We start from the raw sequence: 27894 nt of genomic DNA, 5'->3' as shown, positions 1-27894 counted from the left end.
GGAGGGGGGAGGCAGATGGGGTGAGAAGGGAGGGTCAGTGACAGTGTTGACTAGAAGTGGGCGGTGGCTGTGTGTATAAAAGCCCTCTGCCGAGAAGCAGACGTTAATTTCGGTGGAAGTTTGAGAGAGACACCAACCAACGGCATCTACAGCCAGCCAGCTTCACAGCTCTACTACTGCAACAGTACTACTCCTCTTCTTCCAGCAAACATGACAGAGAGACGCATCCCCTTCAGCCTGCTCCGCACCCCTAGCTGGGACCCCTACAGGGACTGGTACCAGGGCAACCGACTCTTCGACCAGTCCTTCGGTATGCCTACCCACGCAGAGGGGTTACCTTCCTTCTCCAGCACCCACTGGCCCGGATACATGCGCCCCGCCCTCGGCCACGACCTGTCCTCTGCCGGCTTCATGCCCTCTATGATGCCCCACCAGCAGAGTGCAATGATGCCCTTAGTCCCAATGATGCCCCAAGCCCCAATGATGGTCCAGGCCCCTATGATGGCCCAGGCTGGGGCAGCATCGTACTCCCGCGCCCTTTCCCGCCAGCTCAGCACTGGCATGTCTGAGATCAAGCAGACCCAGGAGGCCTGGAAGGTCACTCTGGACGTCAACCACTTCTCCCCTGAAGAGTTGGTAGTCAAGACCAAGGATGGCGTGGTAGAGATCACTGGTAATAAACTCATCTCTATCTAGCTCTATCTAGCTCTATCTAGCTTTGGCTCTGTCTCTGGCGCTGTCTCTGTCTGTATCTTTCTCTCTCTTATAGCTGTGTTTACACAGGCAGCACAATTCACATGTCTTTCTCACTAATTGGTCGTTTGACCAATATGATCATCGCTGAAGAAGAACTGATGAGAAAATATCTGATGTGATTGGTCAAACGATCAGAATTAGGCCGCTTCTGTCTCACCGGCTCTGTCTGTCTCTTTCTTTCTGTGTGTGTCTCTGGCTCTCCCTTTCTCTGTGTCCGTCTCTTTCTCCTCCCTGTGTCTATGTGTCTGTCTCAGTAGACAAAATCAGTATGACTTTGTAGCTACCGCAGTACATTAAATTGACTTCATAATATGCAGAATTTGTTTATGTGCATCAAAACTTGTTGTTTTATTAGAATGAATACAGCATCTTTGTCTAGCGGAGCTGGTTTCTGTTTTGCATCTTTTAGCATCATAATGTTTTATTGAACCTTTATTTAACCAGGTTTAGTCTCGATAAAAATCTATTTTTCAAGTGAGACCTGGACCTAATGAGTTTTAGTGGGTATACGTTACACATGCATTTAACGATGAATGAGGCACATGAGATGTCTCACTTACTAAATACTACTGAGCACACTACAGTGTTTCACTTGTCATAGTAAGTGAGTTGTTGCTGTGACATGGAGGACAGTGAGAGTAACACTTGTTGTAGTCACCTGTGTTGATTGTTTTATGCGAAGCCCAAAGTCACATCACGTAACATCACAATATATTACACAGCCATGGTCTCTGTAGACCAGAGGACGGGAAGGAGGGGGAGATGGACAGAGGGAGAGAGGGGTTGGGGGCTGCTGGAACAGAGCCCATAGATTCCTGAGACATTATTCACATTACAACAACAGAGATATGTATTGTACTGTACACTAGTGGAAGTAGACCATTACAACAACAAGTGGGTTTAACGTTCTGTCCACACCCATTTTATTGTGTTACATATGCTAGTTTTGAGAAGACTTTTACAACAATAACATTGTTTTAGAGTGGGGACTTGGGCAGTATGTCCAAATTGTAAATTAGACTTACAATAAGTTGCCTAGTGGTTAAGAGCGTTGGGCCAGTAATTGGAAGGTTGCTGGTTTGAATCTCTGAGCCGACTAGGTAAAAAATCTGTGCCCTTGAGCAAGGTACTTAACCCTAATTGCTCCCATAAGTCGCTCTGGATAAGAGTGTCTGCTAAATGACTAAAATGTAATAAGGACCCTGTATTTTATGTTGAAGTATAAAATACTTAGGGTTAGGGTGTACAAACTGTAGATTGGACTTAAAATAACACTTTTTCATCTTGACATTGAATATCTTCCCTTAGTTACTTGTTGGTTAGTCTGGAACAGAAAGTATTTTTAAGGAGAATAGTTAATGATATCATCAAATCCATGAGAGAACCCAGACCCTCTCTGGTACCATATCCACTCACAGAGAGAGAGAGAGAGAGAGAGAGAGAGAGAGAGAGAGAGAGAGAGAGAGAGAGAGAGAGAGAGAGAAATAAAGAGAGAGAGAGAGAGAGAAGAGGACATTTATCCATGACTCACTCTCGCTGTGTTTCTGATCTGCTACTTTAAATGGGCTGCTGGTCCAGTTCCAGAGCGTATTCTTGTTCTCTCCTCCTCTAGCAGCAGACAGTTATGATCAACAAAGCTCTGACACTGGGAATGAACACTGCATCCTTGTATAGTTGCTTATAACACTTGCACGCTTCCCATGTTCCTATCAAAGCTGAGTAACTGGTGTGGCTGTATAAGGTGTGGCTGTTTATCCGTGTTTGATAAATGCCTGGTTAAAGGCCCTTTCACAGCATTGTAGTCCTGCAGGAAAGGGGACTGGTCCCTGTGGCAAACTCCTATTATCAGATCAGCTGTTGTCATAACATAATCATAACAAAAAGATATGCTGTCAGTATTTCAAGCCTGGCATGTGTATTTATAGGGACCTGGTGAGAGACATAGAGATATAAACCAGTTGGCGCACGGACTCGGTGGACAGTTTATTAGGTACACTCCTACTGAAATTAGATCACTCCTACTGACAATGAGTCACGTGGCTGTGGCTTGCTATATAAAGCAGGCAGACAGGCATCGAGGCATTCAGTTACTGTTCACTGAACGTTTGAATGGGCAAAATGAGTGACCTAAGCGACTTTCAATTTGGTATGATCATCTGAGCCAGGCACGCTGGAAAACAGTTGCCCTCCTGGTCTTTTCACGTACGTCACTGTCTAGGGTTTACCGAGAATGGTACAACAAATAAAAAAGATACTGTCAGCGGCAGCCCTGTGGGTAAAAACAGCTCATTGATAAGATAGTTCAAAGGAGAATGGCAAGAATTGTGCAAGTTAAAGAAGCTCAATACAACAGTGGTATGCAGAATGGCATCAGGGAATGCACAACTCAATCCTTGTCATGGATGGGCTATTGCAGCAGACGACCACACCGGGTTACACTCCTATCAGCTAAAAGCGAGAAGAAGCAGCTCCAGTGGGCACGCAATCACCAACACTGGACAACTGAGGAGTGGAAAAACATTGCCTGGTCCAAAGGATCCCGGTTCCTGTTGCGTCATGCAGAGTCAGGATGGCAGAGTCAGGATTTGGCTTAAGCGGCATAAGTCCATGGACCCATCCTGCCTGGTGTTAACGGTACAGGCTTGTTGTGGTTGTGTACTGGTGTGGGTAATGTTTTCCTGGCACACGATACGTCCCTTGATACCAACTGAGCAACGAATTAAAAACAGCGTATCTGAACATTATTGCTGACCAAACCCAATAGAGCATCTTTGGGATGAGATGGAATGGGCATTTCGCAGCATGAATGTACCGCCGTCCAATCTGTAGCAAGTGCGTGATTCCATCGTGTCAGCATGGACCAACATCCCCGAGGAATGCTTCTTGTAGAATCCACGCCTTGAAGAATTCAGGGTGCTCTGGATGCCAAGGGGTGTCTGACCTGGTACTAGATGGTGTACCTAATAAATTGTCTACTGAGTGTACATCACACAGGTAACATGCTAGGGAACGTGTCGAAGGGGACATGCATGTACAGTACAGACACCAGGCAGGGGGATAGGGACATGACATCTATTCTCAGCCCCTTGTCCAACAGAAAAGAAGGTTTTCCTAAACAAAATGCTCAAGGAAGCTTGTGTTTTTGCACAAAATAACATTTATACACAGTGGTCATGGCACATGAAGTGACTGCAGTCTCCAGTGTGAGACAGGGCTAAGACTGACCCGTGTGTGTTCTGTGTCCACAGGCAAGCATGAGGAGAGGAAGGACGAGCATGGATTTGTGTCCAGGTGCTTCACCAGGAAATACACGTAAGTAACACAACGTCATTGCCAATATTAATAACGATGATACAACTCACAGTGACACTCCTATCAACGAACCTGGCAGACTGTGCAACAGATGAATAACCCATTGTTGCGCAACCCGTCGTAGCCATTTTGTCACCGTGCTGAAAAAGGCATCATAAAAAATGTGTGTAGTGTCTCTGTCAGTGACTGTCCAAAATAATGTCTCTCCCATTTGTTTCAATGTTGATTACATCAACAACAAAAGTCTAGTGATACTGTTATCATGGGTGTGGTCCTGTGAGCCTCTTTTGGTTGATTGGTCAAGCCTGCAGAGGGTTGAGTGTAGCGGAAGGCTGAGCAAAGCAACACCGACGGCGACTGACTGTGTTTGTATAGTACAGCCAGCCGTCCTCCCTCTGGGCTGAGCTCCATGGGTCTCTGTATCGCCATCCACGGGCCACTACATATATCATGACTCTGACAATCAACATTGCCCCACCGGCAGGCTGGAAAGCCTATAATAAATGAAGGTTCTATCGAACTACATTTCAAGAAAATTAAGATGTCTCAGTAAAGTATTTTATAGGCAGCATCCAAATAGAAGCCTTCCTTACTTGCTTAGGCTCATACTCCCCCTGGAGCATAAGCCACCGTTAACAGCTTTCCAGCTTATCTGGTCTTGTACAGCAACCTGACTGTGCTGTTATCTCTCCTCCCTGCTCCAGACTGCCCCCTAGTGCTGAAGCTGAACTCATACACCAGTGATTCTGAATAAAGTTGATATCAAATGACATTAAAGATACTGCATATTGCGAGATAAAAGCACTGTCTGCCTCAGTAAAGTATTTTTGTACTGTACAGTAGCGTGACTGTGATGTTTCCTTTCCTCCGTGGTCCAGACTGCCCCCTATGGCTGATGCTGAGAAGGTGACATCCACCTTATCTCCCGAGGGAGTGCTGACCGTGGAGACTCCTCTGAACAGGCAGGCCATCAAGGCTGCAGAGATCTCCATCCCTGTCGCCATGGGCAGCAGCAAGACCAAGCCCTACGACATGACAACGAGGAAGGGAAGTGGCAATGAAGAGGAGGAATAAGAGGAGTGAAACTCCAAACATAAACATAAACACACACTCACACTCACACACACATAGTAGACACAGATGAAATGGTTAGACAGAAAGAGAGAAGGTATGCAAAACTGTGATAATTCCACACCTATTGTATAGTTACAGTAGGCTCTGGAAATGCATCTATAACGTTATACGTTTCACGTGTGCTCACACTAACACCACTTGCCTGCTCTATCCCACACTGCAGTAATTACTATCTGCATTTGAGTCAAGCCATAACAAAAAACAGTTACACACACACACACACATACATACACACACACTCTCCTCATTCCTACTATGCGCTTGCTAGGAACTGAAAATGATTAGATCTGCAAACAGTGACTGCAGTCCTGCTGTTGCATCATCATGCTGTGCTTGCTGCCTCTCTCTCCCTCTCTCTCTCTCGCTCTCCCTCTCTCTCTCTCTCTCTCTCTCTCTCTCTCTCTCTCTCTCTCTCTCTCTCTCTCTCTCTCTCTCTCTCTCTCTCTCTCTCTCTCTCTCTCTCTCTCTCTCTCTCTCTCTCTCTCTCTCTCTCTCTCTCTCTCTCTCTCTCTCTCGCTCTCTCTCTCTCTCTCTCGCTCTCTCTCTCTCTCCCTCTCTGCTTACAGACGTTAACACAGCCAAGAAGAGCCAAGATACCAGTGATACTGTAGTCTAGTCCCAGATCATTTTGTTGACAATGACCATAGGAGTTGGAAAGACTGCACAAACTGATCTGGACCAGGCTAGTGATACACACAGAACACCAAAGAACCAATGGGCCAGCACATGGGCCTCTGACTATTACACCCATAGAAATTCTATTCATTCTTTTTCTATGATTTCACCATCCTCTGACTGTTACTGGCCACTCACTGTTGTTAAAATATGGTCTGAAATACTGGTCTGTACTGTAGTTGCATTTGGAAAGCTGTACCCACGTATAACGGTGAATAAAGACAAATCCTAAAAGCGTGGGCCTCCTTTATCTGTTATCTCTTCTATTTAGGTACGATGTGATCTGAGTGATGTAGCACAATTATTAACATGTTGTTTCGAATAATATGATATCAATTATGTCATACTTTGTTGTGGCGGTGGTATCAGTAGCGTCTGACAATCTACCATGTGCTAGTCTGAAGATAAACACAGTAGAGAGAACGGGAGAAAGGAGCGATAGATATCAGGTAGATAGATGGCCAGACCGGAGATTGAGCAACACTGCTGTAAATCACATCCCAATACACATTGATGGGGTGTGATGATCACTGTGTCACACTTTGTCACACACCTGTTTCCATGGTTGCAGGCACAGTAGAGGACTCACACGAAGTGTTGATCAGACCACTGTGGAGAAACCCAGGACTGGCATTAGAAAATGAAATTATGAGAGGAAGTGTTAAAATCCCTACCGTCACTGTTCCTACATGGTTATACCATGCCTTAGTACACACACTCACACACACACACACACACACAGCCACTGTCCCCTCCAGCAGCATGCTATTACTTAATGCCATCTACTGAAGTTCCTGTGGTAGCAGGCTACATTTATAACTCAAAAGGTAAGTCTATGCTGTAGATTTGCCATTCTGACATTTTCCCTAAGAGGCTGAATTAACTTACTACTACAGTTGTTTGGTTTTCTCCAACCTTCATTCCAGTTGGAAAGGTCTGTCTGAGTTGGGGGTGTAGTAGAAAGAGGCTAGTTGTTGTTTATTTCCAACTTTCATTCTCTTCCAGTTGAAACCCAGGCAGTGTACTAATGCACACGCTCACGAGCTCTCCTCAATTGCTATTTATAGAGGAAGAGGACTGCTTTTTATTCTCTGGGCTTCCGGCAACTTCTCTGACCACACTAGGAAGAAATCTGAAATCTGAAATCTGAGCACCAGGAATTTTTATTCTTTCCCTATCGAGTGAAAAGTTGTTGTTGGCCAGGCTTTGGCATCTTGACCACACACCAGGGTTAGGCGGTATCCAGATGTTCATACCATCCTACCATTTCTGTACCATACCAGGGTATACAGTATTAACGGAAGTGCACACAAATGGCTCTATTTCGAAAAAACTAAACAATTTTAGACATCAGGGATTTTGCAATGGGTAGGTCCGGAGACTCGTTGGACAAAACCCATTGAGCAGATAATGGCTCCGAAAGCCTTTTGGAGTGGGTCTATGGACTTTTCCATGTGAATATTAAAGTCACCAAAAATGTGAATATTGTCTACCATGACTACAAGGTCCGATATGAATTCAGGGAACTCAGTGAGGAACGCTGGATATGGCCTAGGAGGCCTGTAAACAGTAGCAATAAAAAGTGATTGAATAGGCTGCATAGATTTCATGACTAGAAGTTCAAAAGATGAAAATGCAGTCAGGCCAATCACATCAAGATCACATCAGTGATTAGTTCATTGACTATGTGACTGCCTTGGAAGTGAGGGATCTGACATTAAGTAGCCCCATTTTGAGATGTGAGATATCACAATCTCTTTCAATAATGACAGGAATGGAGGAGGTCTTCATTCCAGTGAGATTGCTAATGCGAACACCGCCATGTTTTGTTTGCTCAACCTAGATCGAGGCACAGACACGGTCTCAATGGAGAAAACTGAGCTGACTACACTGGCTGTGCTAGAGGTTATAATGAACTTGTAAGCAGTGGCGTAGGATGCAACACCGCAGCCCCGAGGTGAGGGTCAACCATGTTATGGTCAACCATGTTCATTTATTAGGCACTTAATAGGCACTTACAATAGTCATTTTATAGTCATTTTAACCTCTTGAGATGGGAAAACATGTTTTTTAGGAAGTTGAAGATGTGCTCTTTATGATCATGTTACAATTAGGTGAAATCAAACGTTTTTTGGGGACCTTTCTGAAAAGGCACTGAATTGGTTGAACGACTCATTACAGTATCTGCTGCAGAGGGAGCTTTGTGGAAGTTCTATTTCAAAGTCACTGATAGGGCAAGACACTGAACTTCAGTCTTCTGCTTTTTTCTTGTATATGACTTACCATTCCCATTCCATTTTAATGTCTTGTTAAATTAGTCATCTCTATCTCATCTATCCTATCCAGCTGCAGCCACCCAGCTAACCCTAAGCCAGAGATATCCAGGGCTCGATCTCCATCTCTCAGCCCTGTGTGCGTGTGTGTGAGTGGGGGGGGCGCTATTAGCAATCAGCCCTCTTATTGGCTGCTTCATCCTCTGGATGCCTCTCCATCCTCCCCCAACCTCCCCCATCCTCCCTCCATCCTTCCTCTATCCTCTCCACCCAGGCTGACAGGTCTAAGTAGGCCAGCTCGCTAAAGGCAGCAGCCCCCTTAACATGATCTGGAGACAATGTTTATAAATGCAAGGTGGGAAAGAATGGAATTTGTTCAGATGCTTTCCCCACCACTCTCAGAGGCACCACTTCAGTATCTAAGTACCAGTTAAAGATGGACTCTTGGCAATTGAGCCTTTTTGCACTGCACTGCACTGCACCACCACCAATCCCCTATAACTACATTTAACAGGCAACATAAAGCCACAGCACCTGTTCACTGTCTGTAACATATAACTGTCAGGTAGAGGAAAGGTGAAGACAACCAGCGTCCACAGATGATGCCCCTTTCACACCCAATAAACAAATAAGTTCCTCCTTGAACTCACTCACCACATAGGACATCACCCTGAGAAAAATTGATTTCAGAATGTTTGTGAGAGACTGCACCATCAGCAGTACTCTGTGACCAAAAGTGAACACTCACTCCCAAGATCAGATGGATACACTCCAGCAGAGATGTCTGAGAACACAGGGTCACAGAAGCCAGTCAGGCTGCACGGCAGCCTGCAAGACATGAGGGCAGGAGACACCTTCCTTATCTGGGAACAAACCAAGAATCCTCTTACCATATTAGTTTGTGACGTGATGATGTATGAGGTCTTTTTCTGCTTGGAGGGCTGAATCACTGTTGGAAATGCAATCCCATCAATCCTGTGTCTCAGACAGTAACAGGCAAAGGTAACCCACCATGACACTGATTGTGCCATGTGCCCCATTGTTAAAAGGTTTTGAGCGTGTAAAAGTATGGTTAGGCCAATGCGTTTAAAATGGTCTGATGGCTTTGTAAGTTATAGGCCATGTGTGTGTGTGTGAGAGAGAGAGAGAGAAATACACACACACACACACACATACACACACATATGCACAGACATATGCACTACTGTATCTGTATTAGTCATTCTCCCTCTTGCTGTGTATAATATAATGCATACCAGCATGCGTGTCCTCATCTCTACCACTCACTCCATCCCTTACTATATACATTTATGCCCCCTCCTCTGTTTGATCCGCTGCGAGGAGAGAAACATGAGTAAGCAATCCTCCTCTCTGTGATGAGGGCACTTCTTCACAGAAGAGTGTGAAGAGTAGGATAATGAGAAAAGGAGCAAATGAGAATGGAAGCAAAGGAAGGGACAGCCTTGACTCAGACTGATTGACAGCTGCATCAACCAATACCTGCAGTTTATTTTGGGCATCAAACCAATCACTTCAGCAGGTTGTGGGCATAAACCCATCACATCAGCTCGTGGTGGGCATCAACCAATCATGTCATTTGTCTAAGAGACCCCTTTAGTCAGGCTTCTAGTGTATAGGAGGGTTGTCATTTAAATCAACGGTAAATCCATCAGACAAATGCGCTATGTGTTGTGTGTAGGATATGACTTTTAACAGACAAAGACATCCCAGCTCAGCTATGCTGTCTCTGAGTAGCACATGGATGGAGGCCTTTGTGTCGAGCAGAAGCTATGTCATGAATGAACATCAAATCCTATTGAGAAAGTGGCTGTCGAGGAGGGATGTGAGGATGAGCCTTTTGTTATGTAATTATCATCTGCAGACTTTGTACTTTCAGATTAGTAAAATATTTTTTTAAATATTATACTTAAAAAATATATATATAATTCTGTGCATGTCCAACCACAGAATGATAGATTATTGTTTCAACTGTATCTTTCTGTTTCAACAGAAAACCATTTCAGCTCCTGCAACAACTAGACATAAAGTGCACACTTCCTCCCAAATTCCAAATGCGCTTCAACACAACTAGCTTTTATCTCCAGCAAAATGGGGATGAGAGAAGTGTATGTGTCTGGTACAGTAGCCCTATAATGAGGAGGACTGCTGCTGAGAGTGGGGGATGCGTATTCTAGCCTTAGCAACAGCAACTGGATTGGTGAGTGCTGATGCTCTAGCCCGGCTACCATTGGCTAAAGCTTTTACAGGAGAACAGGGCATGATAATTCATCTTCTGAAAGAACTTCTTTGACAAGACATGGCTTAGTACAGTGCAGAGCCAAGTGAGGATGCATTTGTGTCATTTCATGCTTCACCCTTTCTCACATCAGTAGTATTTTTTCCCCCAATGGTAGGCAATGAATTTGATTGTCATCATATGAGAAGATATCATGAATATTTACAGTCATTTGCATCTGATACATTTTCAGTCAGTAAAGTAAAGCAATTTCAAAATCAACTGGGTATGTGCACTGATAGATACAAGTTTTATCTGGCAAATATGAAAGCTTGGTGCCATTGTAATTTACTGGTAGACTATGTGATGGGCCCCTTGTTCTCTGTCCATCAGCTGTTCTGGAATAGCTCTGCTCTACCAGAATCGTCTAGTGTTTCATCAAGGGCTTTTCTCCTTCCCCGTCTTCGATTGACTGTGGAGGAACTGAGCCTGTTACCAAAATCAATAACTACTATGGGGAATGAACACAATCTGCTTACAGATGGCCTATTGACTCCATTTTACTCAGCCAGATAGATTGTGCTTTTGACTTTGGAAAGGGGGAGGGGTGGGGTTGGATGGGGGTTAGGCCTGGTTCAGTAACATTTCTCCCCTGATTCAGCATGAGGTGCTCTTCTCCTTCTGTCATCCAGAGCTAACGTAAGACCTCAAGTATCAGCCTATACTATAACCTATACCGAGGCGAAGCCTGGCTTGTGTGTGTGTGTGTGTGTGTGTGTGTGTGAGCGCATATGCCCATCAACCTTGCATTGAAAGAATTTGTATTCAGATGTATTTTCTATGAACCAACAGTTTTATTGATACATACCAGTGTTGCATTTGTTGGACGAGAAAACATTGGGTTTCAGTCATATGTGGCATCTTAACCTTCAGCCAGGTCAGGGGCGATCATAATATTATGGTACAGAAGAGTCATACTTTTGGAATAAGATTTTAAAATCACATTCATATCTAAATGAATGTGAATTCATGTTTAAATTCATGTCACATTCACATCTAATACTGTTTGCCGATTGCATTATAAATGTATTCATCAATTGTGATGGGAAACCTGCAGCATCTGTCATAGTTCTTTCTATCAAGATTTATTTGTTCATCTATGTTCATCCGTAATGTCACCGTGACAAAATAGGTGTATATGGAGAATAGGCAAAAAAATAGAACTAGGCAAACAAACAAATAAATACATTTACACTTCACTGTCTTAGCAGGGCAAACAACCATAACCATCACTGTGTTTCCAGGTCAGCTGAACAGGTCACAGTTTGATGATGTCACACTGAGGACAACCAGCTGTTTGGCTTTCAGGATGTGACATAGGCAGATGTTACATTAAACCGGCATTGTGTGGTTGGATAAGCGAGTAACCAGCTTTCAAACTTCAGTTGAGAACTGTTGGTGCCAGATGCTAGATTAGATGCAGCATTTAGTTAAGAGGCCCTGAACAATCTGAGAGATAGCATTGGGTGGCACTGGAGGAAGCCTGGACCAAATGCTGCTTTTCAACATGACAGTACACTACAACACAATCTTAGTTAAGTTACTGCAGATTTTCTCCAGTAGAGCAACTCAGTGGCTTGCTGTTTCTTATCCAAAATGTATATGTTATAATTTGTTAACACCAAACTATAAAAATATATATCTAGCGACCTAGCTATGTACCTAATTACAATATCTATCTATCTATCTATCTATCTATCTATCTATCTATCTATCTATCTATCTATCTATCTAAAACCTACCTACCTACACTTAGAAAAAGGTGCTATCTAGAACCTAAAAGGGTTATTTGGCTGTCCCCATAGGAGAACTCTTTGAAGAACCCTTTACGTTCCAGGTAGAACCCTTTTTGAGTTATATGTTCAACCCTTTCCACAGAGGGTTCTACATGGAACTGAAAGGGGTTCTACCGGGAACCAAAAAGGTTTATCCTATGGGGACAGCCAAAGAACCCTACCTACCTACCTACCTACAGTATCTAGCCATCCATGAACAACTGTACAACTGCATTGACAACAGATGCAACAGAGGTGTTCACAATATATGATAAATATCTCATTATATACTATATAAAATGCACATGTAACTATATTTAGTGTACAATCAATGTATAACTATATCTATCCATCTGTATATCTTCCTTCCTTCCTAACCTACCTGTAGTGAACAACAGCTATAACAGTACTACATCTGCCTCGTTGTACTAAAACAGTATCCATTATATTGCCATGACAAAAATGGGAATCTAAGGAGCCCCTTTGGATTCATCAAGAAGAAGTAACATTGTAAAAACACAAAGCAAAACAGCATCAGAAAGTCATCTGAAAAGGCCAAACACCTACTGCTGTATATGACGATAGGAATTCAACAACAGCAGCACTGAAATGTGGATAGAAGAGCTTTGTAATATTTGAATGAAGTTGTTATTATCATTGTTATTATTGTTGTTATTATTTTCTCTTGTGCAACCGCTACATTATTCACATTTAAGATAGCAGAAGACAGATGAAAGTAAAAATGGTCTAAAAAAAAAACTACAATAATGTTTCATGAGTATTCCTACGTATAAAATCAAACACGGTTCAATCTTGACTATCTCACAGCATCATGTGACATTAAAAGCACAGAAAGGTGACTCAAATAAATGAACTATTTTACAGTGTGATCATTCTACATCTACACGATATGTCACTATGACAAAACCTCCAGACGGTAAGGTCAAAGGTTGAGCTGAACACTGGTGTTTTTTTTCCTCTGCTTTTATTATAATTATTTGGGATCCTCCGCCTTTTGTTATGCAAAAGCACAAATACAAGAATTGCATGTCACTATAGCAATGTCCATTACAGATCAATTTATTGTTAACAATCATTGTTTTGGCATAGCGTACTTTCAGCAAATGGAGTAAAGGAAACACAGATTCAAATAAAATGTCAACAATCCAATAAATAAAGTATAAATAGAAAATAAATCAGACTGAAGTCTAGTCATTTCATGTTCATATGAATACGTAACATCCACAGTATAGGTTAATAATAATAAAGTCAAGCTACTGTATATAAATACATCACCAGCATGCACAATATTATATTATCGAGAATATTGGAGCAGTTATCGTCTTACACTGAAGAAACAGTTTAATAGGCAAGTGCATTTCTTGACAATTCAAAAAGTTAACACAAAAAGAAAATCCACAAACCTCAAATATGCTTTTAGATTGGGAGAGACTATATGCACATTCCTTGTGCCCAAAAATGTCACGCAGCGACAGTTGAGTGGGAACAAACGGATTCGGTCCAGTCATTTCAGTCAGGCATCTTAATGAGCTTTTCCCAGCTAGCTAGTTTATGCTTGTGGCTACAAACTTCAGACAGAATCTTTTAACTTGTCTGCCAAAGCTGGGACTTGGGAGTGTTCAGAATCATTCTGTTTTTAACGGAAATATTTGTTTCGGTTAAAATCATTACAATAACTGTGCTTTAGTTGTCACCCGGCCTGATATTGGCTAAACTATCTAGCTACTTTCTTCTCCTTACAGCAGGATAGCAGTGGTCAGCAAGTGGGGTGAAGGACACACTGTGCCCCATTGAGCAGTAGACTGTATCACGGTGACATCCAGATGGTTACTATACTATATTACAAGTTATTTCTCGTGTAGGCTGCTATCCTACTCTAAATATAATGAAGTGGGATGAAACAAATAGCTACCGCCAGCGAAAATGTGTTAGAGCTGCCTGGTGAAGCAACTGCTGCCCAGTGGGAAGCAACCGTGGGAACTGGGAAGTACCTCGATACAACACTGTTGCACTGGTCATTCACACCGGCTTGTCGTTACGTTCGCTAATGGGCATGTCACGGTGACATCCGGATGGTGACCAATCTACAAGTTATTTCGTCCGTGGAAATAAAAAGCACTTCCTTTTAACTATAACTAGTGCCATGCTGCTGTTGTTGCCAGCTAGCCAGCATAAACTAGCTAGCTGGGAAGGGCTCATCAGGACGGCTGACTGACTGTCAGTACCGAATCCATTCGTCTCCACTCACAGCTGTGTGACATACGTCATCAGTTTTGGGCACCAGGCGTGTCCATATAGCCCAGGTAATGTGTATTTTGTCCACTGAGTATGTGGTTCCAGTCAACTCAGTGTCATGGATCCAAGATTGTTGTAAACATGAATATACCGTAATTTAGGACAAAATATTCTGTTGTCTTACAATATCAAATGATCTCCTCTGCACAAACGTTTTGTTGTTGTTGTTTTAGTGATTTTCTTTGTATTTAGCATAGTTTCATATTCTATTAATATGGCACCCCTGCCAACCTAGGTAAGGGGAGAGTAATAATAATAATAATAATAACCAGGTGCTTGAAAATGTTTATGTATGTATAGCATATCAGTGCATTAGAGGGCTGCACTGGCTGTGTATTTGCTACTTTAGTTACAGTAATATAGTCTGTGACTGAGTACAAACACATTCCTGACATCGTGGGAACAAAACATTGGTTATGTATGTTCAATAATCACAGAGGATACCTGCTGTCACACAACGATTACCATTACAGGGTGATGCACACCTTTTAGATTCCATGTTGGTAAGTCTGAAGTGGTTAGCTAGAGGTACGATACCTATTTCTCCCTCTCTGGAACCTATTTGCAACTCTTTCTTTTTGCGAGGCGATGACATTCAAGTTTTTTTTTTTTGCACAAGCTTCTTATCTCCCCTTACGATTTTGAATGCTCCTCCTCCCTCACCACATCAGTTAAATAAGAAGCTCCATTTCATTTAGTGCCTTAAGAACAGTCTTTATGCCAGTATGAGGGTGTCATTTCTAACCAAATAGTCAGACTCTACTTCCTGACTGAATGTTTGAGATACAGAACTTCTTCCTCTTAAGTGGTTTGGCAAATGTTGCAGAGGTAATCAAGAAGGAAGGGGTTCAACTATTTATTTTTTAACGATACTAAAAACTAAAATCATCTCCCTTCCTACTCCTCTTTCAATTTTTTCTTAACTTTTTAAATTTGTGTACAAATGAAGAACTGCAGATGCGGTAGTATCATCAACGGCAAAAGTGGCTGCCAAAGTTCCACCAGCCAAATAATTTATTTCTAAGAACTGGTTTCATATTTTGTTGTGATTTGTGAGGGAGCGGGGTGTTGTGTGTATTGGCTGAAACAGGACACGGGAGTCTCTTTAGGGACTCTCTAGTTGTTGGTCTCACCACCCTCGTCATCCTGCTGGTCGCTGGTCCAGAGTGTCAAGTTGTCTCGTAGCAGCTGCATGATGAGGGTAGAGTCTTTATAGGAGTCTTCGTTCAGGGTGTCCAGCTCAGCGATGGCGTCATCGAAGGCGGTCTTGGCCAAGTGGCAGGCCTGCTCAGGTGCATTTTGGATCTCGTAGTAGAACACGGAGTAGTTGAGGGCCAGACCCAGGCGGATAGGGTGGGTGGGCTGCATGTGCTCCTTGCTGATCTCATGGGCCTCGCTGTAGGACTTCTCAGAGGACTCCACCACGCCGACCCTCTTCTCGCCCGTGGCCACCTCGGCCAGGTAGCGGTAGTAGTCGCCCTTCATCTTCAGGTAAAACACCTTGCTCTCGTGCTGCGTCTCGTTGCAGTTCTTGATCAGGAAGTTGTCCAGGAGGTTGAGCACGTCCCGACACACGGTCTCCAGCTCCTTCTCGATCTTCTCGCGGTACGCGCGCACCATCTCCATCTTCTTCTCGTTGCCGTCCGCCGAGGTCTTCTGCTCGATGCTGGAGATGACGCGCCAGGACGAGCGCCGCGCCCCTACCACATTCTTATAGGCCACAGAGAGCAGGTTCCTCTCCTCATTGGACAAGGCCTCATTCAACTCTGTCACCTATGAGACAAGGAGGGAGAAAGAGGGACAGCAATGTTTCAGAGTTGCAGTTTACCTTAAAACAGCATTTTAATCTTGTTAATTACTTTTATTGTCAGATTTGAAAATGTTTTTTTCATTAGGCCAATATGCAATCATTCATTGATGCCATGTTCTCTGACTTCTGCCAACGTTATGGATAGGAAAGGACATAGTAATGCCATGCCATGTGTTCACTTGCTAGCTGAAATATCCTATTATATTGATATAACCTAAATAGCTATTCACATATCGTCATTCATGATTCACAACGATCGAGGTCAGAGATGGGCTAACTCCCATGATCTTCTACACCAGTGATCATGGCATCCAGAGGCTGCAGGCTGGGGTTGGACCACGCCAGGCTGACATCATCCCCCTGTCTCTGGCTTCTCATTGGCTTTCTCCTGCTCTGAAAGCTTGTTTTGTTTTGTTTCCACAGGCCTGTGTCTGTCTGGCTAGAGGATTTAATCCTTTATACCCCCACGAGAGGAGACCATGCGGTGCCGCACACATCACAGCCATCTTTACATACCTAACCCTCTGCTCTGAATATAAAGCCAGCTACTCTCTGGTTGCAGGTCCCAAATGGCACCCTATTCCATTTTATAGTGCACTACTTTTCACCAGGGCTCAAAGGGCTCTGGTCAAAAGTAGTGCATATGGACGCAGCCTCTGTTTCAGGGCCTAAATTCCCCTCCAATCCCATTCAAAGCAGAGCATGGGGCCCTGGCTGTGGCAGTATAGTTCGCAGCAAGCCCCCTTTGTCTGATGATAGCCCTACTGAATGTGTTGTCTATGGAGAAAAAAAAATCTTTCTATTCTTAACCTCCCGAACTAGAGAGATTTTGGTGATATTTAAATACACAAAAATCAGAAAAGCACAGAGCTAAACCCACTTGATTGCTTGCTTGCTTTAAGCCGCTTTGCTCTCTTGGCCCGTTGGCCGAGGGGTCCAGAAAAACAATCTACAGCTAGCTGTTTGATGATGTCAGCTTGGGAGCTCAATGATAGTTTACTGCCAAAGCTAAAAGCATTGCTTTGAAGGTATATATTGTCATTTTCCAGTGCTGTTAGAACAACGGTTAAACTTAACCCTAACCTTAACCATCAGCTGCTTATCAACAGATAGTTTGTTAATAGTATGACCATATGTAGAGCATCTACAGATGGATAATCCGGACAATTCAAATAAAGTGTGACACTTTGCTCTACTATATTTATAATCAGAATCCTCAAAAGTATAACGAGAACAGGGTACTTTTTGAAACTTCTGTTAGCCTGGAGGTTCTCTAAGTCTTTCTCCAGCATAGCACATTCCAGTGACGTCTAGGCCGAAATCACTCCTTTCATCTTTCCATGTCAGCTGTCATTTGATTGAGTAGGAGATTGTTCACTATAATTTATTCTCTAATCTTTCTCAGTTCTCTCTCTCTCTCTTTCAATTTCTCTCACTCTCTCTCCTCATCTATTTATCTATCTATAGTCTGGAACATATCCCTTTCCCAGTCCCTTTTTCTGCCTCCCCTAACCAATCAAGAGGGGTTCCACTCTCTCCTCCGACAAATTCTGTACATTACAGCTTACAGTACACGTCCAGAATCAGAGCAAGTGTTCTATGAGTCATGGCTCAATCTAATATTCCAAGCCGCTTATGATGATTACAGCCCTCGAATTGAAGAAAAAAAGAGATTACTTTGCTGTCAAGTGTTTTCTTCTGCTACACATAAAGCTTACTAAATTGTCCAAGTGGGAGTTGTTATTTTCGTTGCCACATGCTTGGAGCCTTGGACTGGCTATACAAGGAACTTTTTATTCCTGCAAAAATGTCATATATAAAACACCAAGTTCAACTGCTGATACCGCTCACACGCACAGGTGTATCCTCCAACACACAGAAATGTTATCATATAGGAGAACACTGATTTCACCCCTAACTCTTCCATAACACTACAATCCTTCATAGATCAACTTCCTTCAGTGATTCTTCAAAGTCAAAACAACACACAATTTTTTCTTATTTTTCTTTTCTTTTTTTCCACCTTTATTTAACCAGGTAGGCCAGTTGAGAACAAGTTCTCATTTACAACTGCGACCTGGCCAAGATAAAGCAAAGCAGTGCGACAAAAACAACACAGAGTTACACATGGAATAAACAAACGTACAGTCAATAACACAATAGAAATATATATATACAGTATGTGCGAATGTAGTAAGATTAGGGAGGTAAAGGCAACAAATAGGCCATAGTTGCGAAATAATTACAATTTAGAATTAACACTGAAGTGATAAATGTGCAGATGATGATGTGCAAGTAGATATTCTGGGGTGCAAAAGAGCAAAAGTAAATAACAATATGGGGATGAGGTAGTTGGATGGGCTATTTACAGATGGGATGTGTACAGGTGCAATGATCGGTAAGCTGCTCTGATTATTAAGGTTATGGTTAGGGCTAGGGTAAGTGGCTAGTTACAACCAGCCAATCCCAGCCTTCTGCTCTGGCCAGATGACTGGCTAGTGTCTACCTACTGTAACAGGGAGGGGCCGAACTCTGAAAGGCAAAAAATATCTATCTATCATGCTATCTTCAGTTTCCATGGGAACTGACTGAGAGATCTGCTTTGTTTGGGACAACCAGATGTTCTATCTCTACAGCCCAAGGACAGGATAAGGAGAATGGCCAGTGGAGGTAGTGGATTGGGGTATAGTGTGGTAGTGGGTCAGGGGAAGGATCTGCTAATACACACACACACAGTCCACAAATAGCTATGTCAAATCCCCTCTATGGGCTAATTCATAGTATCTCACAAGGAATGACCTTTTCGCCCTATCTGTATCCACTGCTAAAACAACAGATCTTCTTCTTAAAATGTTATTTCAATTGATATAACAGTAGAACAGCTAGCATCTCGCTGACACACGCTACAATTTCAATGCTTCCAAGACAATAATGGACACATTATACTACTGACCTTGAGTTACCTTCATATAATGCAACGTGTTGCATCATAAAGCATCATAAATTGAACAATGGCCATATAGATGACCTCTGGACTGGTGTTGTCGTGCTATTACTGAAAAGGTGGGGAAACAGAGAAATGCGCATGACCAACAGAACAAGCACTTGACACTACTTTTCAAGCACACACCCGCCCGCACGCACGCACACACACACACACACACACACACACACACACACACACACACACACACACACACACACACACAGACCATAAACAGGCCATGGGCTTTGTAAAAACATGGCTGCCTTTATTTCAGCAGCCTGGGGGTGAAACAGAAAGGACTGACGGAAGCTGTGGTGCAGGGATCACAATAGAGCCCTCTGTCTGCCAGCAAAGCTCCTCAATCGCCCTGGCTCGCTCGTGACTCATCCCCACACTGGCTGCTGTCAACTCCCAAACATCTGTGTGTGTTAAACGATAACAAAAGCAACAGGAAACCAAAAGATCAATTATTTCTCTCTGATGGCTGTCTACTGTGAATCATGGCTCAGGCCCACTAATGTCTAATGTCTATAGAAGGGAAGGCATGTAGCGGAGGAAGTGAGGTTGGTTAAAGTTGGAAAGGGTGCGGAGTGCCACCACACTCATTTTGTTCCACCTCTGCAACCCATCCTACCTACTTGAAGGCCACACATGGATGCAGGGCTGGGTCATTCCTCAAATCTGGTGCCTTTTGGACCAATATGTTTGACTTTCAAAAAAACATATTTGTCAAACTCAGACACTTAAATCCTACAAATTATAGGTGGATTGTTAACACAATGAGATATTTTCACCCTGTTAGGGACATACAACAAATTCGTATCTACAGTTGAAGTCGGAAGTTTACATACACCTTAGACGAATACATTTAAACTCAGTTTTTCACAATTACTGACATTTAAAAATTCCCTGTCTTAGGTCAGTTAGGATCACCACTTTATTTTAAGAATGTGAAATGTCAGAATAATTGTAGAGAGAATGATTTATTTCAGCTTTTATTTCTTTCATCACATTCCCAGTGGGTCAGAAGTTTACATACACTCAATTAGTATTTGGTAGCATTGCCTTTACATTGTGTAACTTGGGTTTAACGTTTTGGGTAGCCTTCCACAAGCTTCCCACAATAAGTTGGGTGAATTTAGGCCCATTCCTCCTGACAGAGCTGGTGTAACTGAGTCAGGTTTGTAGGCCTCCTTGCTCGCACAAGCTTCTTCAATTCTGTCAACAAATCTTCTATAGGGTTGAGGTCAGGGCTTTGTGATGGTCACTCCAATACCTTGACTTTGTTGTCCTTAAGGCATTTTGCCACAAATTTGGAATGTGCTTGGGGTCATTGTCCAGTTGGAAGACCCATTTGCGACAAAGCTTTAACTTCCTGACTGATGTCTTGATATGTTGCTTCAATATATCCACATACTTTTCTTTCCTCATGATGCCATCTATTTTGTGAAGTGCACCAGTCTCTCCTGCAGCAAAGCACCCCCACAACATGATGCTGCCACCACCGTGCTTCACGGTTGGGATGGTGTTCTTCGGCTTGCTAGCCTCCCCCTTTTTCCTCCAAACTTAACAATGGTCATTATGGCCAAACAGTTCTATTTTTGTTTCATCGGACCAGAGGACATTTCTCAAAAAATACGGTCTTGTGCAGTTGCAAACCGTAGTCTGGCTTTTTTATGGCGGTTTTTGAGCAGTGGCTTCTTCCTTGCTGAGCGGCCTTTCAGGTTATGTCGATATAGGACTCGTTTTACTGTGGATATAGATACATTTGTACTGGTTTCCTCCAGCATCTTCACAAGGTCCTTTGCTGTTGTTCTGGGATTGATTTGCACTTTTCTCACCAAAGTACGTTCATTTCTAGGAGACAGAACGCGTCTCCTTCCTGCGTGGTCCCATGGTGTTTATACTTGCGTACTATTGTTTGTACAGATAAACGTGGTACCTTCAGGCATTTGGAAATTGCTCCCAAGGATGAACCAAATTGTTTGGAGGTCTACAATTTTTTTCTGAGGTCTTGGCTGATTTCTTTTGATTTTCCCATGATGTCATGCAAAGAAGCACTGAGTTTGAAGGTAGGCCTTGAAATACACCCACAGGTACACCTCCAATTGACTCAAATGTCAAATAGCTTATCAGAAGCTTCTAAAGCCATGACATCATTTTCTGGAATTTTCCAAGCTGTTTAAAGGCACAGTCAACTTAGTGTATATAAACTTCTGACCCACTGGAGGTGTGATACAGTGAATTATAAGTGAAATAATCTGTCTTTAAACAATTGTTGGAAAAATTACTTGTGTCATGCACAAAGTATATGTCCTAACCGACTTGCCAAAACTATAGTTTGTTAACAATAAATTTGTGGAGTGGTTGAAAAACGAGTTTTAATGACTCCAACCTAAGTGTATGTAAACCTCCGATTTCAACTGTATATACACATAAAATATAAATATATCAGTCATTTATTTAATATCTTTTCTAACAACATTTCCACCCTGTTAGGTGGAATCCTAATAATTGTCCATAGCCTAAATTGTCCATGGCTCTGTGGGTGATTGAGATTGAGTTCTCTATCAAACATATTTAAAAAAATATACACTTCCATTCAAAAGTTTGCGGTCACTTAGAAATGTCCTTGTTTTTGAAAGAAAAACACATTTTTTGTCCATTAAAACAGAAATACAGTGTAGACATTGTTAATGTTGTAAATGACTATTGTAGCTGGAAATGGCTGATTTTTTATGGAATATCTACATAGGCGTAATCGAACCCACAAATTCTTATGCTCCAGATACTCAACTAGTCTAAAGATGGACAGTTTTATTGCTTCTTTAATGAGGACAACAGTTTTCAGCTGTACTAACATAAGTGCTAAAGGGTTTTCTAATGATCAATCAGCCTTTTAAAATACTAAACTTGGATTAGCTAACACAACGTGCCATTGGAACACAGGAGTGATGTTTGCTGATAATGGGCCTCTGTACACTTATGTAGATATTCCATTAAAAATATGCTGTTTCCAGTTACATTAATCATTTACAACATTAACAATGTCTACACTGTATTTCTGATCAATTTGATGTTAGTTTAATGGACAAAAAAATGTGCTTTTCTTTCAAAAACAAGGAAATTTACAAGTGACCCCAAACTTTTGAACGGTAGTGTATATATTTTATTAATATTAATTTAGCCTAACAGGGTGGACATTTATGAGTGACACAAACAGAATAACTGATGAAATATGGAAAAATATATATAACAGAGTGTGTATATTTATTTAGCTTTGCCCCGATTTCACACTCAAAGAATTATGACACTTCCTGAACGTTATGTCATTGTGGGAATGGGCTGTTTTCTTAAAGGGGAATTACAACATACTAACAGGGTGGAAAGGGAAATCAGGGACCTTAAATACAATGATAACAAATACAATAATCATGAACATTTTAAGTAGGATTATAAAATAATGTCCCATAGAAGTTGGTTAATAGCACCCGGGGACAATGGGAAAATGCCTACATCCACTAAAAACAAAGTGCATGAAATTCCTTTTGAGATCCATATCTTTGTGTTTTTATGGTAAAGTACACATAACTTTATCTTTAAAGCCCTTTGGATGCCACATTTGACGCGAAATAGAAGGTGATACGAGGTGATATTTCCTGGGGACAGAAAAGGCACCAGATTGTAGGAATGACCCGACTAACACAAGAGTGGGCTCAGTCTACATGTCCCTAGCTCCAGATCTCTTCATTGCTTACACCACCCACCTCTGTTTCTCTCACCATCTCTCATTCATCCTTCCTGTCATCACTTTCTCCTCATTCCCTTGCACTTCCTCCCTTGCTTTCCCTCTCTCTCTAACTTAAAGTGACATCTCTCCTGCCTACCCTCTCCCTCTATCAGGCTGCAGAGCACAGAGACGACGTGTGCTAGCGCTACCTGACGTCACTAGCTGTGAGAGTGGTGCGAGCGTGGATGGCTGGTTAAGGCAGAGAGAGGGAGAGAGAAAGGGAGAGAGGAAGAGTGGAAAAGAGAGGGCGTGCTGCTGGGAAAGGGGGATGTGAGGAAGTGTGTGTGTGTGTGTGTGTGTGTGTGTGTGTGTGTGTGTGTGTGTGTGTGTGTGTGTGTGTGGGGGTGTTTCAGGGAAGGGGGTTGCTTCAAGTAGCTCTTTGTTGTTATATAACCATACATGACTGCAGTTTTTCATAGAAGTTTTTCTCTGTCTCTGTCATTGCTGCTGCGGCAGGCTTATAAAAATACAATGCGTAAAAGGCAAGTAAAAAACATGAGTAAGTTAGTATGTTTTTTAAAGCCAGGTCCATGTTGGTAGTGAGGGTGATAACCTGCCCTGCTACAATACAGAGAGTGAGGAGGGTACAGCATTCAAGATATACAGCATCAAGGCGGGATTTACGATTCGACACATTTGAGTAATAGCCTACTGTCATTTATAATCTGGAGAATGTTACCTTTCATTTTAGATCAAGCGGTATGAAATAATACACAAGGTGCCAGTGAAATGAGATGATCACAAAAGCTCTGACAAAGGTTCAGGGGACAGGAAGGGGATTGGGGGATCAGGTAGCTCCCGAGTGGCCCAGTGGTCTAAGACACTGCATCTCAGTGCTAGAGGCGTCACTACAGACCCTGGTTTGATTCCAGGCTGTATCACTTTGTTCACCATGGTGTTGTCGAATATTGTTCCCATGTCCGTTGGTGCGTGTGAGAACCTGTGCTGTGTGTTTTGGGCTTTCGTGCCCTTGTGGATTGCGCAGATCATTACGGGTCTCGTCCCGTGTGATAATCATCGCGCGCTAGTGTTATTTATTCTAGGTACTCCTCGCTATTTTGTTTGGGTTTCAACCCTGTTTTTGTTACGTGTTGGTTTGGTCTTCGTCCCCGTGGCTCTACACACGGCACGCCGTAATTTGGGTAAAATAAAAAACCTTGTTACGCATTCCTGCGCCTGTCTCCCGAATCATTTATACCAGTGTGACAGGTTTGCCCGGGGTAGGCCAGCATTGTAAATAAGAATTTGTTCTTAACTGAATTGCCTCGTTAAGTAAATGTTAAATAAAAAAATAAAAAATAAAAGCTGCCTATTCAGCAGCATGATGGTCTTTATTTTCTAAGACGGTAAAGTAGGACAGTGTCACGCCCTAACCTGAGAGAGTTTTTTATTCTTTATTTTGGTTAGGTCGGTGTGTGACTAGGGTGGGTAATCTAGTGTGTGTATTTCTATGTTGGCCTGGTATATGGTTCCCAATCAGAGGCAGCTGTTTATCGTTGTCTCTGATTGGGGATCATATTTAGGCAGCCATTTCCCCACTGTGTTTTGTGGGATCTTGTTGATGTGTAGTTACCTGTGAGCACTCCATAGCTTCACGTGTCATTTGCTCTTTATTGTTTTTTTGTGCGTTTCACAAATTAAAAGATGTGGAACCCATATCACGCTGCGCCTTGGTCCGAGTATGCTTACAACGACGATCGTGACAGACAGACGCTAAAGGAAACATGACATCACAGGGTGACACTGGATATAACCCTCCTCCCCGCACTTCTCCCCATTCTCTCTCCCCCAAAGGATGAATGAACTGCTTCACCTCAGATAAAAGCCCAGCATGTGAACCATTTCTGACTCAGATTCTGAGTTATAGTGCGAGGGTTCATTCACCCGACTGATGAATGAAAAACATGTTACATCATCAGCCCAACCACATATGCTTTGCTGCTTTGAATTGAGTAGCTGTTAAAAATCCTGTTTATAACGTTGCATATAACACTCAGTGCTTGAATTTGGCAAATTCACGCAGGGCAGGTACCTCTACATATCTACTGCTCTAGTCTAGTTTATTAGGATCCCCATTTGCTACTCTTCCTGGGGTCCTCGCTCTAGTACCACAACCAGAATAATTGCTCTAAAATATCAATACCAGTATTGTAAAAATGTCACCATGGTGAAGGAAAATGTCATTATTGAATGCCATCCAAGTATACATGCATCACATGCTCTTTTGACACGTTAACGGCCGACTAACTGACTGACTTTAGAGGAGGGATCCTCTGCATGTGGGTAGTGACAACGAAGTAGAATGCCAGCATACCACTACTGACAACCACTCGTCATTTCCCCAGAAAATGTAACTGATGGCCGGGGAATCCCTTGCCACTGATGCCCAGTGGAGTGGCAGCTAAATCAAAAATCAGTCAGACACACCCTGATATACCCACTGCTGCAGCACAGCCAGGACTGGAGCTGGTGTTGGGGGCTGGGTCGGGCTGCATGGGGCTGGAGATAGGGATGGGGCTGCATCTGCAGGGGAGTCAGGCCGGGCTGGGGATGGGACCGGGGATAAGGATGGGGGTGGACTTCCTCCATCTCTGACTCAGCATCATTTAGAGGGAGGAGCCAAAGCCCTTCTCCTCTCTGACATTATCACCACCTGGCCCTGAAGCAGCCTGCTTTCCTGAAGAGTATAATTCATGACTAATACTACTGCCAGCTTCTGTAATTAAATCTGTGTCTGTGTTATTACAGTGTACTAAAGTAACCCCTCAACATTATAGTGCACTGTTCAAGGTAATTATACCATGCCTTCTATATGGACTAGTAGTCTGTGACAGAGCATTATCTCAGAGGTGGATATAGACAATTTATTTAGGATTTTCTACTTAACGTGGATCGCCTACTATACTCTCTTCTTCTATTCTATTGATGTAATACAGTTTTCCCTGATGCCTATTCTGAGTTTGTAGAGACTGAATATGCTATTGGGTAGATGGTAGGCTACAATAATTGGCATTCATGTTTTTGGGGGTCAGAATGAGGATGAGAGATAGGCTAGACAGACAACCTCAGTGGAGAGATCCCAGGAACACCATACTGGCCTGGTCAGATGATATAATTGGATTAAGCCTCCATATCATATACTTCCTCAGCTATTGTATATACGTGAGTAGGCGATATCATCAATTACAGAATTCCTGCATTTCTGAATTGAGGGCTACAGATAAATGGGCTGAGTCTGATTCTAAAATGGTGCAATATGGGTACTGCACCTTGGCACACTGCGACACGCCTAGTGCAAGAAACTGCTATGCCTTCCTTTCAAGGGGGTCGAGGAGGACGCAAGTATAAAGCATTGGATGCTATAATGTGCCTTTGAGATTGAATTCAGAACCCTGACCATTCTAACACGTTCTAGTCTGCACATTGAATCCACTGCAATATGACAACCACAGAACGTTCTGGAAGGATTTCTGCTGCCACCCACGTTTCAGGTTCCCAGGATCATATTTTATGGGGATATTGTTTATTGCCCAAATCGATATCGGCTACAACACTAACGTTTGCGTTAGGCCTATTCTACACAGGTGGGTAGATTTTATGACATTGTGTGTGTGCGTAAATTGATTTCCTCACAATGATAGATGACTAATAATGCATCTTCGCGGGAGATTGTCATGTTTAGGGAACATCATCACAATCAGGGAATGGGACATGCCTATCTCCAACCCTGCTGTCACTCTCATTGCAGTAGCCTACAGTAAACCTAGAGTTGGCTACCAGTAAATTGCTTTCCCTCTGGTGTCTAGCCAAATGTTCATCATTTTATGCGAAGATTCCACTGCCCCTCCCTGCCAATTGTATCTGTCCTTTCAATTTAATTCAGTTAGATCAACAATTAAACAAACAGGTTTCATCTACAGAGCAAGGTGCTTTGTCGGTTATTGCTTCCTATCATTACTGCCATGCTGTCTAGCTGATTAAAAAGCAACCTAGCAAAAGGCACCGCCCTAAGATCACACAGTCCGCATTCGTTCGCTGTTTTCATCATCTGACAGCGGTATTCCACATTGACAACCCATTTCTACTCGGCTATGAGGTAATAACTGACCATACATAGCTCAATGTTTCAATAAACATTACCTTTCATAAAGATAATGAACGGTGAGCAAATAATCGCTGGATTTAAAAATAAAACAGATGTCGAAAGGTATGGTGAAAGCCTACATGGGCCTTGCCAGTAAAGTTCCAGAAAATGTCACTGGCATGATATATTGGCTTTCCCCTGTCTTATTCCAGTTGAAGGTTTTGACATAATAATGATCTTTCATGGCATGTTTAATACACCAAATACGGAACACTACAATAATCAGGGAACGATAATTGCCATAGGATACACCACAGTTATTCTTTATGTAAGCCTAGCTACATCAAACAAGACAGAAACAAATGAAAGTGTAAGTATTAGAAATTGGAGGTTATTTGTGATTCCTTATAGATACTCAGAAATATGATTCCAAAGCAGAAACTTACCGATTTCATGGCTGCTGCCATATCATCATATCGTTCAGCCTGTTCGGCCAGCCTGGCTTTCTGCACCAGTTGCTCGCGATCAACCATTTTAGCTGTCGTTAATACAATGCTATTCTAGAAATGGTAAAAGTTTCAATGGTAATATGTCACTCTCAGCAATGCAGTGAACGTTACCAGAGGTCCTCTTGCTGCAGCTGCTGTCTGCTGTCTGCGCGTGCAGACGGGACACCCCCTCCCCCTC

At 42.7% G+C, this 27894-nt stretch overlaps 2 protein-coding genes across 3 annotated transcripts; one reads left to right on the top strand and one right to left on the bottom strand.

Annotated features, from left to right (window-relative positions):
• Positions 1 to 87: 87 nt before the first annotated feature.
• On the top strand, positions 88 to 6112 carry LOC115105394 (heat shock protein, alpha-crystallin-related, 1). Its single transcript, XM_029627387.2, has 3 exons — positions 88 to 673; positions 4005 to 4068; positions 4947 to 6112. Exons 1-3 carry the CDS (start codon positions 211 to 213, stop codon positions 5140 to 5142), a joined length of 723 nt encoding a protein of 240 aa, XP_029483247.2. The 5' UTR covers positions 88 to 210; the 3' UTR covers positions 5143 to 6112.
• Positions 5169 to 27894, bottom strand: LOC115105393 (14-3-3 protein gamma-1). Of its 2 annotated transcripts, XM_065007270.1 has the most exons (3): positions 27654 to 27894; positions 15671 to 16310; positions 5169 to 5758 (listed from the first exon to the last, which is right to left on the bottom strand). In XM_065007270.1, the coding sequence occupies exons 1-3, from the start codon at positions 27738 to 27740 to the stop codon at positions 5484 to 5486; spliced, it is 1002 nt and encodes a 333-aa protein (XP_064863342.1). In that variant the 5' UTR covers positions 27741 to 27894; the 3' UTR covers positions 5169 to 5483. The 2 variants fall into 2 exon arrangements, with proteins under 2 accessions (XP_064863342.1, XP_029483245.1); XM_029627385.2 differs by lacking the exon at positions 5169 to 5758 and having other exon boundaries at positions 11219 to 16310; positions 27654 to 27892.

Source organism: Oncorhynchus nerka, linkage group LG22 (assembly GCF_034236695.1).
Source record: "Oncorhynchus nerka isolate Pitt River linkage group LG22, Oner_Uvic_2.0, whole genome shotgun sequence".
Classification (NCBI taxonomy): Eukaryota; Metazoa; Chordata; class Actinopteri; order Salmoniformes; family Salmonidae; genus Oncorhynchus; species Oncorhynchus nerka.
Note: the sequence above shows the minus strand (reverse complement) of the source record. Positions and strands in the feature narration are given on the sequence as shown.

Coding starts and splice junctions, on each gene's coding strand:
- LOC115105394 (XM_029627387.2), top strand. CDS start 211: ATGACAGAGAGACGCATCCCCTTCAGCCTGCTCCGCACCCCTAGCTGG. Junction 674..4,004: donor TGGCGTGGTAGAGATCACTG/GTAATAAACTCA, acceptor CTGTGTCCACAG/GCAAGCATGAGGAGAGGAAG. Junction 4,069..4,946: donor TGCTTCACCAGGAAATACAC/GTAAGTAACACA, acceptor TCCGTGGTCCAG/ACTGCCCCCTATGGCTGATG.
- LOC115105393 (XM_065007270.1), bottom strand. CDS start 27,740: ATGGTTGATCGCGAGCAACTGGTGCAGAAAGCCAGGCTGGCCGAACAG. Junction 16,311..27,653: donor TGGCAGCAGCCATGAAATCG/GTAAGTTTCTGC, acceptor CTTGTCTCATAG/GTGACAGAGTTGAATGAGGC. Junction 5,759..15,670: donor CCAGCAGGATGACGAGGGTG/GTGAGACCAACA, acceptor GTCTGTAAGCAG/AGAGGGAGAGAGAGAGAGAG.